Source organism: Labeo rohita, chromosome 5, assembly GCF_022985175.1.
Source record: "Labeo rohita strain BAU-BD-2019 chromosome 5, IGBB_LRoh.1.0, whole genome shotgun sequence".
Taxonomy (NCBI): domain Eukaryota; kingdom Metazoa; phylum Chordata; class Actinopteri; order Cypriniformes; family Cyprinidae; genus Labeo; species Labeo rohita.
In genome coordinates this window covers 39,228,024-39,242,485 of record NC_066873.1, presented here as the reverse complement: position 1 = coordinate 39,242,485, position 14,462 = coordinate 39,228,024, and the positions used below count along the sequence as shown (strand labels likewise).

Here is a 14,462-nt window from a genome sequence, read left to right as displayed (position 1 = left end):
ATCTTTATGCAAAGTTCTACCAAACCATTATTGCTTGATTCTTATTTTTGAATATATTTTCTGTTTAATAATAGAGTTTTGATGGGTGTTATTTCACAATAATAATAATAATAATAATAATAATAATAATTATAATTATAATAATAATAAATATAATGATGTTACCTATGCATTTATATGAATAATATTAGTATAAATATATTTAATAATTATATTAAACTATGAAATATACAATTATGTAATATTAGAATATATAATGTTATCTTTATGCAAAGTTCTACCAAACCATTATTGCTTGATTTTTATTTTTGAATATATTTTCTGTTTAATAATAGAGTTTTGATGGGTGTTATTTCACAATAATAATAATAAATATAATGATGTTACTTATGCATTTATATGAATAATATTAGTATAATATATAATTAATAATTATAGTAAATTATGAAATCTAAAAAATTTTTAATATTAGAATATACAATATCTTAACCATTGTTGCTGGATTCTTATTCATGAATACATTTTTCTGCCTTAAAAGGTGTTAAAAGGTTAAAGTGTTATCTGACTGCATTTATTATTATTATTATTATTATTATTATTATTATTAACAGTTGATTACTGAAAGAGTGACACACATACTGTATTGCCGCTTTCACAAAATTTTACATTAAATGCGTGATTTTTTTTCTAACTCTAAAACTCTTAATTCTGTTCTTTTTTTAAAAAAAAAAAACTTGCCCCTTTTGGACTTGCACCCTATTCATTTACTAACTACTTGTTTTCTTTATAAAAGTATTATATGTATGTATTCTATTTGGTTTTCTTTTTATTTATTATACAATTAACAAAAAGCAAACCCTTGCTATGTGTACTGCGTTAGGCTAACTGAGATTTGCCATAGCACTTAATTGGCACTTCATATCATTGCTCTTTTATTGATTTTGATTGCTTCCGTTGTCCTCATTTGTAAGTCACTTTGGATAAAAGCGTCTGCTAAATGACTAAATGTAACTGATTTGAGTAATTGAAAATTTACGGAACTGATCTGATTAATCATTATTTTCTCCTGCAGGTAAATCACATTTGGCGATTGTTCAGAAAGTTAACAATGAGGGGGAGGGAGATCCGTTCTATGAGGTGCTGGGATTGGTCACTCTGGAAGATGTCATAGAGGAGATCATCAAATCAGAAATCCTGGACGAGTCTGACCTTTACAGTGAGTGGACAGTGTCTAAATGAATGTGTTTTTGTGTTGTTTGTGTGTTTTGTTTTCCAGACAGCATTACAGCTGTTGTCTTTTAAATAAATCCACACAGCATCTGACTTCCTCTTACTGTCCTGCATCGTAAACCATTTCACATATGGTTTCACACAAACACGCTGTTTGCGAAATCACAGACACATGCGCTCAGCGTTTTTTGGAAAAAGCACACATCATGATATTCTGTGTGAATGTTTTGGAGGAATTCAAACTTTTATAGAAAATCCTCCGTGTTCTGCTCCAATTCCTCTCATCTCAATTTCACATAAATTCACAAGTCTTTTGTGCATTATTTCTTTGCAGCTGATAACCGCAACAGAAAGAAAGTGGCACACAATAAGAACAAGCGAGACTTCTCTGCCTTCAAACATGAGAGCGAGTCTAAAGTCAAGATCTCTCCTCAGCTGCTGCTCGCCGCTCACCGCTTCCTTGCAACAGGTAAACAATCAGTCAGACTCACAGTATTGACAAGTGTCCACTGGAACAGAAAATATCCACTTGAAACACCAAAAGGTGTGCTTGTAAATCTGCTGCAAATGTTCACTTTCAGAACAAAAATTTACAGATAATGTACTCGCCCTCTTGTCATCCAAAGATGTTCATGTGTTTCTTTCTTCAGTTGTAAAGAAATTATATTTTTTGAGGGGAAGACAATTAGATGGGAGTTTTTTGACATACCCTAAATGTTTTGAACCGGAATACACAGAGTTAACGCAGAGCTAGACGAGATGAGTATTTGAGTTTAAAAAGTATATAAATTGTAAAAAAAATTTTTTTAGAAAATAACTGTTTAAAGCTCTTTGAAGCTGCATTTAAACTGCATTTAGGAAGTTCAAACTTGGGGGCACCATAGAAGTCCTGAAGAGAATATGGAGAGAAATCCTGAAATGTTTTACTCAAGAAACATAATTTCTTTTTGACTGAAGAAAGAAAGACATGAACATCTTGGATGACAAGGGAGTGAGTAAATTATCTGTTCATTTTTGTTCTTGAAGTGAACTGCTCCTTTAATACACTGATGTTTACCTGGTCACAGTCTAGAAATCCTTTGAAAGCATAAACTGTATTTAATATGAAATAAAGTATTAAATTTGTATTAGACATGATCCATTACGAAATTGTGATTTAAGCACTGAATCCATCAGAGACTCCAGCACTATAGACACATTTTGAGCCTTTTTTGGTTCTTTTATTCACATAAACTTTTCTCAGTTTTTTTTAATGTTATCGCCAGCTTTAGTTAACGCATGAAGTTTGACTAACGATGAGCAGTATTTATTAAACCAGGTTAATGTTTAATTTATAGACGTTGTGTGATTTGTTAATTCGATTTGTTTTTCTGTTTTAACATACTTACAAATATAATTTATTCCTGTGATGCAAAGCTGAATTTTCAGCATCACTACTCCAGTCTTCAGTGTCACATGATCCTTCAGAAATTATCATTGTTGAAAACAATTGTGCTGGAACCTGTTATACTTTTTTTCAGGATTCTTTGATAAATAAGCAGTTAAAAAAACAGCGTTCATTTAAAATAGAAATATTTTGTAACAATATACACCGTTCAGCAAGGATGTGTTAAATTGATGAAAAGTAATAGTAGCTTACATTGTTAGAAAATATTTCTATTTTGAATAAATGCTGTTCTTTTTAACTTTTTATTGATCAAAGAATCCTGAAAAAATATCACAGGTTACAAAAAAAATATTAAGCAGCACAACTGTTTCCAACATTGATAAGAAATCAGCATATTAGAATGATTTCTGAAGGATCATGTGACATTGAAGACTGTAGTAATGGCTGATGAATATGCAGCTTTGCATCACAGAAACAAATGATATTGTAAAGTATATTAAAATAGAAAACTATTATTTTAAATTGCAATAATATTTCATAATATACCTTTAATTCTGTATTTTTGATCAAATAAATGGAACTTTGAGCATAAGAGACTTTAAAAAACGTAAAAAATCTTACCGATCCCAAATTTTTGAATGGCAGTGTAAACTCAAGTTAATCGTGCAACTTGAAATGTTAAAAATGCATTAGCATATGCAGAAATTACCTTTAACTTAAAAATCGTGCATCAAACAACTGATGTTTTTTTTTTTTTTTTTGCTTTTGCCTTTTTTTCACCATAAAAATAGCCTTGTGTTCAAACAAACAAACTATTATCATTGACTAATGTAACAAATTAAACAAACTAACATATATTCACATATTTAACATTTAAAGTGCTACGGGTTTGTCAAAAAGAAAGATGATATGCATTTCAAATGTGATTTAATTTTAATATGTCTTGTCTGTTTCTGTCTCTTCCTGTGTCTTCACAGAGGTTCATTTGTTCAGTCCATCTCAGATCTCAGAGAAAGTCCTTCTGCGTATCCTTAAACACCCTGACGTGATCCAGGATATCAAATTCAATGAGAACGACAAGAAATCGGCGCACCACTACCTTTACCTGCGCGGCAAACCCGTGGACTACTTCATCCTCATACTGCAGGTAACGGCACAAACTGACGCCAATCACCTGATGCTTAGCAGGGTCATGGCTTGGAAGGCTTTTAAAGCCAATTAGATAGACAAGGTGTTTTAAGCAGTTTAAGACAACAAGCTTTGGTTCGCAGCATGAGAGCGTGCTTAGCATTGCCTTCTGTCGCCACATGCTTCACTCAGCTGAACAGTATAAATGAGACTTCCTGTCTCTAATTTATCAGGGCTAAATGCTAAAATGTCTGTATTAACTGAAGCTGGTGATAGCATGAAAAAACTGAGAAATATTGAAATTTGTTTAACATCCCAACTGATTTGAAACAACACATATTTGTATCCATTTTCAACCGCCTCAGTGTGCATCATTACATCCCTATTTTTGACCAGTGAAAGTTACATCAGAAAGAATTCAAAACACAGATAAGATGCAGTAAAAGGCTGTTTATAACATTATTGACCTCAGTACTCTTGACATGTTCTGGCACAATCTCAAAAAAACCCTCTCAAGAAGCGCATCCCAAAAATATGTCTGAACTACAACTGTTTTGTGTAAAGAAATGGGCCAAAATACCTTGTAACTGTTGTACAACTGTAGTAAAGTAGCAAAAAAAAGCATGTGATGGAGGTTACTGCCAATAAAACAGGTTTAACTACCAAATATATGTCTGCACACGCTTTCCCATGCATTAGCTTGGTTATTTAAACCATTTGTTTAAGAAACGCCACTGTGTTAAATTATTATCACCTGGATGAAGCTCATCTTGGTTGCTTTTGACATGCAAATATCCATATGATTTTCTTTACAGTAGATGTTTGGTTGTACTTTTTCCCACAGCGGTTCTATCATCCATCACTTATTCCTTCATTCATTTTCTCGGTCTCACTCTGGGGTTTGTTGTTGTTATTATTGGCCTCTAAACAATCATTAGACCATTCAGCTTGTGATGGTGGTTAAACATCACATGCCCACCTCAGCCTTTCAGTGATTCAGTGAATTACAGACCCCACACATTGTTTCTTCTATAATGGATGTTTAATCCATGATAAGCCTCAAAAAATGCCGGAAGCCACATAATGTCGTAAAAATCATGGTTTCTGCAGGTTTTATGAAGGTAAAGTTAAGACTTAATGGAATAGTTAACCCAGAAATGAAAATTTTGTCATCAATTACTGACCCTCATGTTGTTCCAGACATGTGTCCAGTATGATTTTTGTTTTTCTTTTGTTAAATGATATTGAAGAAGATATTTTGAATAATGTTGGTAGCCAAACAGTTGTCTGTAGACATTGGCTTTTAGCTATTTCAGCAGCAGTTTGGTTGCCAACTATCTTCTTTTGGGTGAGTAAATGATGATTTTCATTTTTGGGGGAACTATCCCTTTAAGACCTTTTTAAAACCAGTTAATGTTAAAATTTAGAAAATAATTAAAAGAAGACACAGTACATCAACAAATGTCTAAATGACAATATACACATTGTATTTTTTTTTTTAAATTCTTTTTATATGATGTTTTCACTTTTCATATATTCATTCTCAAATTAAGTAATTTTGTTTTTGTCAGTTGTTTTATTTTTATTTATTTATTTATTTTTGTTTAAGTTTTAGTGCATCAGATTAAACTAAATGCAAAGGAGAACTGTTGATTTGGCAAGTTTTTTTTTTCAGTTAAAAGTTTATTTAAAATTTCTAAGAAAATAAGCCTTAATATTTTCATTTTGTCTTTCAAGTAAATGTATCTTGATTTAAGGATGTTTAGATATTATTTGTATTGGAAAATAAGACAAAAATAAGAACAACACTTCATGAATTTAAGACTTTCTGCTCAGATATAAGAACTTTATTAGACTATTTAAGACCTGCAGAAAAATATATTGTACACATTGTGTATGATATACACTGCCGTTCAAAAGTTTGGGATCAGTACGATTTCTTTTGTGTTTTAAAGAAGTTTTGTATGTGCATCAAGGCATTTAGAAATACAGAAAAAAAATGTAAAATTGTGAAATATTATTACAATTTAAAATGACAGTTGTCTATTTGAATATACTTTAAAATATAATTTATTTCTGTGATCAAAGCTGAATTTTCACCATCATTACCCCAGTCTTCAGTGTCACATGATCCTTCAGGAACTGTTGGAAACAGTTATGCTGCTTTTTTTGGAACCTGTACTACCTTTTTCAGGATTTTTTGATGGATAAAAAGTTAAAAAGAAGGAATTTATTAAAGAAAGAAACCTTTTATAATAACATAAGTCTTTACTATCACTTCATCAGTTTAACAGATCCTTGAATAAAACTGTTAATTTCTTTTAGAAAAAAAGCCTTTGAATGGTAGTGTATATTCTTACAAAAGATTTAAATTTTAAATACATGCAGTTCTTTTTAATGTTTTATTCAAAGAATCCTGAAAAAAGTATCATAGGTTCCAAAAAAATATTAAGCAGCACAACTGTTTCCAACATTGATAATAAATCAGCATATTATAATGATTTCTGAAGGATGATGTGACGCTAAAGACTGGAGTAAGGATGCTGCAAATTTAGCTTTGCATCACAGGAATAAATTACATTTTAAAGTATGTTAAAATAGAAAACTATTACAATATTACTGTTTTATCTGTATTTTTGATCAAATAAATGCAGGCTTGATAAGCAGAAGAGACTTCTTTAAAAAACATTAACAATCTTAATAATCTTAAACTTTTAAACAAGTGTACAGCTTGAGTAGTTTGTGATTCTCACACTTCACGACACTGATCTTTGTTTCTTGAACTGTGATGGATTTAACTTGTCAAGTTCAAGCGGTCCGGTTAAAATGTCTGAAGTCAGTACACCGGTGTAGATTATTCACAGTGAGAAGGAGATTCATTAATAGCTTATGAAGTGCACACTCACAGCAGTTTGAGGCTGTTAAATATGTCGTGCATCTGTTTGTGTGGCTTCTGTTATTTATTATTTAAAGCGGCTCAGTGATGAGTTTGTGGAAGCAGGATATGCCGTATTATTATGATTATTATTTAATACATTGAGTGCGCTTGCAAGTCGACTTCCCAACGTGGAGACCTTTATTTCCTGGCACCGGTTGAAGACGGCCTCCAGCCGGGCCTCAAGCTGAGAGCGGCCGAGTGACCTTCATCAAAGATTAATGCTGCTTTCTCTGAGGTGTCAGGCTTTGTGCTAAAGATCCACAGCACTTCTTCTGCTGCACTCCTGTGCGTATGTGCTAAAATCAGTCTGAGTTTGTGAGAAAAACAGTGTATGTAGATTTTCCAGGTTGCATCTGGAAATCTGGTTGCATATTTTGAAACTAAAGATAATAGACAATTGAAGAAAGTAAATGACAAGATGTTTTCAAAAAAGATTTTTTAGGACAAATTAAAAAAATAAAGACTAGAAAAACATCTCTTTATGTTTATGTTTGAATTTTTATATTTTACTTGGATTTTGCTTTTCGAAAGTTCTTTTTTTTTAAATGTAAAGAAAACCAAACATAATAACATAGATTTCATCTAATCGTTTGCTAATATAAAGATATAAATGTTGTGGTTATGTTATGTTATACATTATGTTATGTTACGTTATGTTACATTCCGTTGCATTAGGTGGTTATGTTAGTTTATGTTAGGTTAGATTACATTAGGTTGTTATGTTAGGTTAGATTGTTAAGTTATGTTTATTTTTGGTTGCTGTAAATTAAGGTTTTAGATTTAAGGTTTTAGGTAGCTTTTAGATTTTGTTTCTCAACAAAATCTACATGATTAGTTTTGGTGTTATGTTATGTCATGTTATGTTATGTTAGGTTAGGTTATGATACGTTAGGTTAAGTTATGTAACGTTAGGTTAAGTTATGTTACGTTAGGTTATGTTATGTAATGTTAGGTTGTTATGTTACATTATGTTAGGTGGTTATGTTGTTATGTTAGGTTAGGTTATGTAATGTTAGATTACATTGTTACGTTATGTTATGTAACGTTATGTTATGTTACGTTAGGTTACGTTATGTTATGTAATGTTAGGTTGTTACGTTATGTTAGGCGGTTATGTTGTCATGTTAGGTTAGGTTATGTAATGTTAGATTACGTTGTTACGTTATGTTATGTAACGTTATGTTATGTAACGTTATGTTATGTTATGTTATGTTACGTTAGGTTACGTTAGGTTATGTAATGTTAGGTTGTTACGTTATGTTAGGCGGTTATGTTGTCATGTTAGGTTAGGTTATGTAATGTTAGATTACGTTGTTACGTTATGTTATGTAACGTTATGTTATGTAACGTTATGTTATGTTACGTTAGGTTACGTTATGTTATGTAATGTTAGGTTGTTACGTTATGTTAGGCGGTTATGTTGTCATGTCAGGTTAGGTTATGTTAGGTTACTTTACGTTAGATTATGTTGTTAGTTTATGTTAGGTTAGGTTATGATGTTATGTTATGTTAGGTTATGTTATGTTATGTTAGCTTAAATTGGGTTAGCTTAAGTTGTTAGGTTATATTAGGTTAGATTATGTTGTTAGGTTATGTTAGCTTGTTATGTTAGGTTATGTTGTTATGTTAGGTTATGTAATGTTAGATTATGTTGTTACGTTATGTTACTAACCTAACATAACAACATAACCTAACATAACAAGCTAACATAACCTAACAACATAATCTAACCTAACATAACCTAACAACTTAAGCTAACCCAATTTAAGATAACATAACATAACATAACCTAACATAACCTAACAACATAACCTAATCTAACATAAACTAACAACATAACCTAACGTAAAGTAACCTAACATAACCTAACCTGACATGACATGTTACTGTAGGTTAACATAACGTAACAACCTAACATTACATAACATAACGTAACCTAACGTAACATAACATAACGTTACATAACATAATGTTATGTTAGGTTATGTTAGGTTAGATTATGTTATGTTATGTAATGTTAGGCTGTTACGTTACAGTATGTTAGGTGGTTATGTTGTTAGGTTAGGTTAGGTTATGTAATGTTAGATTATTTTGTTACGTTAGGTTACGTTAGGTTACGTTATGTAATGTTAGGTTGTTACGTTACGTTATGTTAGGCGGTTATGTTGTTATGTTAGGTTAGGTTATGTTAGGTTACCTTACGTTAGGTTATGTTGTTAGTTTATGTTATGTTAGGTTATGTTAGCTTAGGTTGGGTTAGCTTAAATTGGGTTATCTTAAATTGTTAGGTTAGGTTATGTTAGGTTATGTTAGGTTAGGTTGGGTTAGCTTAAATTGGGTTATCTTAAATTGGGTTATCTTAAATTGGGTTAGCTTAAATTGTTAGGTTATGTTAGGTTAGATTATGTTGTTACGTTATGTTAGGTTATGTTAGGTTAGGTTAGATTATGTTATGTTATGTTGTTAGGTTAGGTTAGGTTAGCTTAAGTTGTTAGGTTATGTTATGTTAGGTAATGTTAGGTTATGTTTATTTTTGGTTGTCGTAAATTAAGGTTTTAGATACAAGGTTTTAGGTAGCTTTTAGATTTTGTTTCTCAACAAAATCTAAAGAATTATTATTTTTTCTTGCATACTCAAAAGCATTTAACTTAAAAAAACAAAACAACAACAACAACAAAAAACAAGTTTAGTTTTAGATTTTTAGTAAAAAAAAATAAAAATGTAAAAAAAATTTACAAGATTATTTTACCTTGCAAAATCTAACAACAACGTAGTATAAAGGATAAATATGAAGTTTAGGTTTTAGACTAGTTTTATTTTTTTTCTAAAAACTTAAAAATACATTTTATTTTCTTAATTCTGCAACAAAATTAAAGAAATAGAGTATATGTTTTGCTTTTAGATTTTTTTTTTTTTAATCTACAAGATGACATTTTTGTTTTTCAGAAAATTACCAGTAGCTTTTTCTCTCTCTAAAAACAACTTAAAAGCTAAACATTTTAGATTTTTTATTCTATAACAAAAACTAAGAAATATAGTATAAGTTTTGCTTTTAGATTTTGTTTAAAAAACTCTACAAGATTACATTTTTGTTTTTCAAAAAATTACACAACTTTTTTCTCTCTAAAAACAACTTAAAAGCTAAGTAACATTTATTTAGATTATTTTTATTTCACAACAAATTTCATAATTTTGTGTGTTCATAATTTTATGCAGCTAAAGCTTATAGTCATTTGGCCTATGCATTTGTTAATTATCTGTTAGTCACTGTATTAAAGGGCTGTGCTTTGCCCAAAAATTCCAAAAGAACTGCGTCTGGTTGAGTGACCAGCTTAATTCTGACACATTTTAGAGTCAATTTTTTTAGACAAACTACTGTTTAATTGATTTTGTAAATATATAGTTTTACACATTCCTATCTCAGCTTTGTGAGGGAGAGAATTACAGCAGCGCAGGAAGAGAAGCTGTGATTGTCTCTTCTGTAAACAAATACTCGAAGATGTCTGCTTGTCCTCGCTGTGCATGAGCACTGTTGTTAGTTACTCCAACAGAGACCTCTTAAATATACTCATAGTAATTTTACTGTGTGTGTTTGGCCACCCACGTTATTTGTTTGTGAATGATTGACAGTGCTGATACGGAGAAGAAGTTACTGAGTGATGCAACTTACGAGGCCTTCAGCACGTACACAAACACACATGTAAACGAACATTATCTCTTCTCAACACCTCCATTATTTATACAGCATATCTGCCTGCATTTCTGGCTTACTGTGTGAATGAGACAAATTGGCTACAGAGTTGGCTAAATATGACAAAACTGCATCTGGGATGTCCAGAAGGCTTTCTTTCTTTCTTTCTTTCTTTCTTTCTTTCTTTCTTTCTTTTTTCTTGTTTCAAAAACAATAGAGAAGTCAATGTTAATAAATAATGGTAACACTTTACAATAAAATTCCATTTGTTAAAATGAGTCAGTGTATTAACTAACATGAACTAACAATGAAATGTACTTTTACAGTATTTATTAATATTAGCCAATGTTAATGTTAGTTAATAAAAATGTTCCTGTTAGTTCACAGTAACATTAACTAATGTTAAAAGAGATAACTTTACATTTTAATAATGTATCAGTAATTTTTTTAATTAATATTAACTGAGATTAATATATGCTATATAAATATTGTCCATGTTAATTAATATAGCTAATTAATGAATGAAACCTTATTGTAAAGTGTTACTATAATAATAATAATAATAATAATAATAATAATAATAATAACAATAATAATAACAGTAATAATAATAATGCAGTAATTCACTTTTTTGCATTATCATCATCATCATTATTATTATTCTAATTATTATTAAAATGCAAAAAATTATTATTGAAGTCATGATTTTTATTTTGATTATTATTAATATTATTTGTTACAACACAAAACAAAAACCACGCACACACAAAAATATTAATGCAATTATTATCATTATTATTAGTAGTAGTATTATTATTTATTATTATTATTATTATTCATTACAAAACAAAACCCTAATTATACAGTTCTTCTATAATAATAATGCTGTCATTAACTTAATAGTTTTTTATTATTATTATTATTATTAAAATGCAAAAATGCAACAACACAAAACCTTATTGTAAAGTGTAACAATAACAATAATAATTGTCATTGACTTAAATGTTTTGGATTATTATTATTAAAATGCAAAAATGATTATTGAAGTTGTTATTTTTATTTTGATGATGATTATTATTATTACAACACTAAACCAAAAACACACACAAAATAAAAGTGCAATCATTGACTTAAGAAATAGTTTTTATGTAATTATTATTATTATTATTATTATTATTTTTATTTTTATTATTTTTTTATTACAACACAAAACTGCCTGTACTTAAAAAAAACAAAAGAAATCAAATGCAAAAGTTGGCTTAATGTTTTTGTTTTGTAAAAATTATTATTATTATCGTCATCATCATCATTGTTGTTATTATTATTATCAATTAAAATGCAAAACTTGGATTTTATTATTAAATGTGTGAATATGTAAAAAACCTGGGTGTGCAAGATTGTTTGTTGTTGACATCTTAAGGTGGGATATGCTTTCTTAAGTGTGTTTATAATAGACAGCTGTGAACTTTTCCCTTTGCCAACACACACACACACACACACACACACACACAAACACACATACACATACGCTGTACCCCCCCCTCACAGCCATTCATTTGTATATTAAGGCGGCACAAGGACGGTCAGGATGGTCTATTTAAAGATCTCTTCTCTGTGTTTCTTATGTTTGTGTGTGTGTGTGTACGCTTTTTGTGCTGGAGGTCTTTCTCAGTAAGGTCAGTTTGTGTATTTGTAAAACGTGATTGATCTGATCTTCCAGAAAAACAGGATTCATGCTGCCGTTGCAGTCCCCTCCCAGCAAACAGTCTCACTCCCTTGATTCTCACATAGGCAACTGTCTTTGTGTGCGTGTGTGTATCAACAGTGTGATCATGCTGCATTGTGCACCTCATTGTGTGGACATCAGTCACTCTGTGGTATTTGGCCCCCTCTCTCAGAGCTTGTATGTGCGTGCCATTGTTGTCTCGGTGGATTTACTGTGCTACAGTTCTCACATTCCTCTTGACCAGAGCTCACATTCACACACTCCTATCATTTTAATTCACCCTGAGCCTTCTCGGTCTATTTGACAGCTACTCTTTTGCCCCTTTGTTTATTTATGTGTCTGTTCACCTTCCAGAAAACAATTGCTCTCGTTTTCCTTGTGTTTGGGAAACTATTCGTGTGGTATGTTCAGCATTTAGAGGGGCAAACGGTTGTGGCTGTGTCCCCGATTAATTTAAAAGATTAGTTCAATCGAAAATGAGAAATTGCCATCATCATTTTTTCAAACTCGAAAAACAAAAAAGGAGATTTTTTGAGGAATGTTCAAACTGCTAATTTCAATACAATGAAAGCATACAGTGACAAAGAAGTTTAATTTGTCATTCGAGGGTTGACCTGAATTTGACCGTTTCTTACATTAAGCCATCATGTGGCTTCAGAAGTACTTTTTAAAGTACCTTTTTCATCACTTTTGGAGCTTGTCAGCCCCAATCCTCATTATTGAGATGAGCATTGAGATTTCTTTTTTTATGTTTCTTAAAAGAAATAAAACATCATGTGTGTTTAGACATTTTAAAATGTTACAAAAGAGTTTGATTTCAAGTAAGTGTTGTTCTTTTAAACTTTACTAATCAAAGAAGCCCGAAAGTAAGTCTATCACAGTTTCCACCAAAATATTTAGCAGCACAACTGTTTTCAACATCAATATTAAGAAGAAATCAATGCATGTTTGTTTGTTTGTTTGTTTGTTTTGCACAAAATCATATTAGAATGATTTCTGAAGGATCATGTGACTGGAGTAATGCTGCTGAAAATTCAGCTTTGCATCCGGAATAAATTACATGTTAAAATATATTCAAATAGAAAACAGTTATTTGAAATCATAATAATAAATCACAATTTTAGTGTTTTTACTGTATTTTTGATCATACAAATGCAGCCTTGGTGAGCAGAAGAGTTCAAATGAACTGTTCTCAACATTGATAATAAAAAATGTTTCTTGAACAGAAAATCATCATAGTAGAGTGATTTCTGAAGAATCATGTGGCTCTGAAAACTGGAGTAATGATGCTGAAAATTCAGCTTTGCATCACAGGAATAAATTACATTTTAAAATATGTGACCCTGGAAACCATTTATAAGATTTAATAAGCTTTCCATTGATGTATGGTTTGTTAGGATAGGACAATATTTGGCCGAGATACAACTATTTGAAATTCTGGAATCTGAGGGTGCAAAAAAATCTAAATATTGAGAAAATCACCTTTAAAGTTGTCCAAATGAAGTTCTTAGCAAAGCATATTAATCAAAACATAATTTTTTATATATTTATGGTAGGAAATTTAGAAAATATCTTCATGGTCTTTGTTTAATATCCTAATGATTTTTGGCATAAAATAAAAATTGATAATTGTGACATACAATGTATTGTTGGCTATTGCTACAAATATACCCGTGCTACTTATGACTGGTTTTGTAGTCCAGGGTCACATATATTCAAACAGAAAACAGTTGTTTAAAACTATAATAACAAATCACAATTTTAGTGTTTTTATTGTGTTTTGAGCCCTGGTGAGCGTAAGAGATAATATAAACTGTTTTTAACACTGATAATAATAAGAAATGTCCATGTGCACCAAATCAACATATTAGAATAATTTCTGAAGGATCATGTGACAGTGAAGATGGAAAATTCAGCTTTTCCTTCACCGGAGTAAATTTAAAAAATGTAAAATATGTTCAAATAAAAACAGTTATTTTGAGCATAAGAGGCTTCTTTCTCTTTTTTGGCTTTGGTTATTTGTTAAAATCCACACAAAATCATCCCGTTTCTTTGTACACAGGGCCGTGTGGAGGTGGAGGCTGGAAATGAGAATATGAAGTTTGAGACCGGACCTTTCTCTTTCTATGGAGTCATGGCTCTCAGCGCTCCAACACTAGGTAAGACAAACACATGCAAAATACAACATACATCACAAATAATAGACATACACACCCACGCACACACACACACACATATACATATATATGTATATATGTATATATGTGTGTGTGTGTGTGTGTGTGTGGGTGTGTGTGGGTGTGTATGTCTATTATTATATTATTATTATGTCTATTATATTATATATGTATATATGTATATA

General features: G+C 30.6%; 1 protein-coding gene across 2 annotated transcripts in view; it reads left to right on the top strand.

Annotated features, from left to right (window-relative positions):
- Positions 1-14,462, top strand: part of LOC127165587 (metal transporter CNNM4) — a 47,860-nt gene that overhangs the window by 17,313 nt on the left and 16,085 nt on the right. For both annotated transcript variants that reach the window (XM_051110346.1, XM_051110347.1), the window contains exons 2-5: positions 1,073-1,216; positions 1,565-1,699; positions 3,595-3,764; positions 14,163-14,259. In XM_051110346.1, the coding sequence (XP_050966303.1) occupies positions 1,073-1,216; positions 1,565-1,699; positions 3,595-3,764; positions 14,163-14,259 (546 nt within the window). The remainder of the gene's footprint in view (positions 1-1,072; positions 1,217-1,564; positions 1,700-3,594; positions 3,765-14,162; positions 14,260-14,462) is intronic.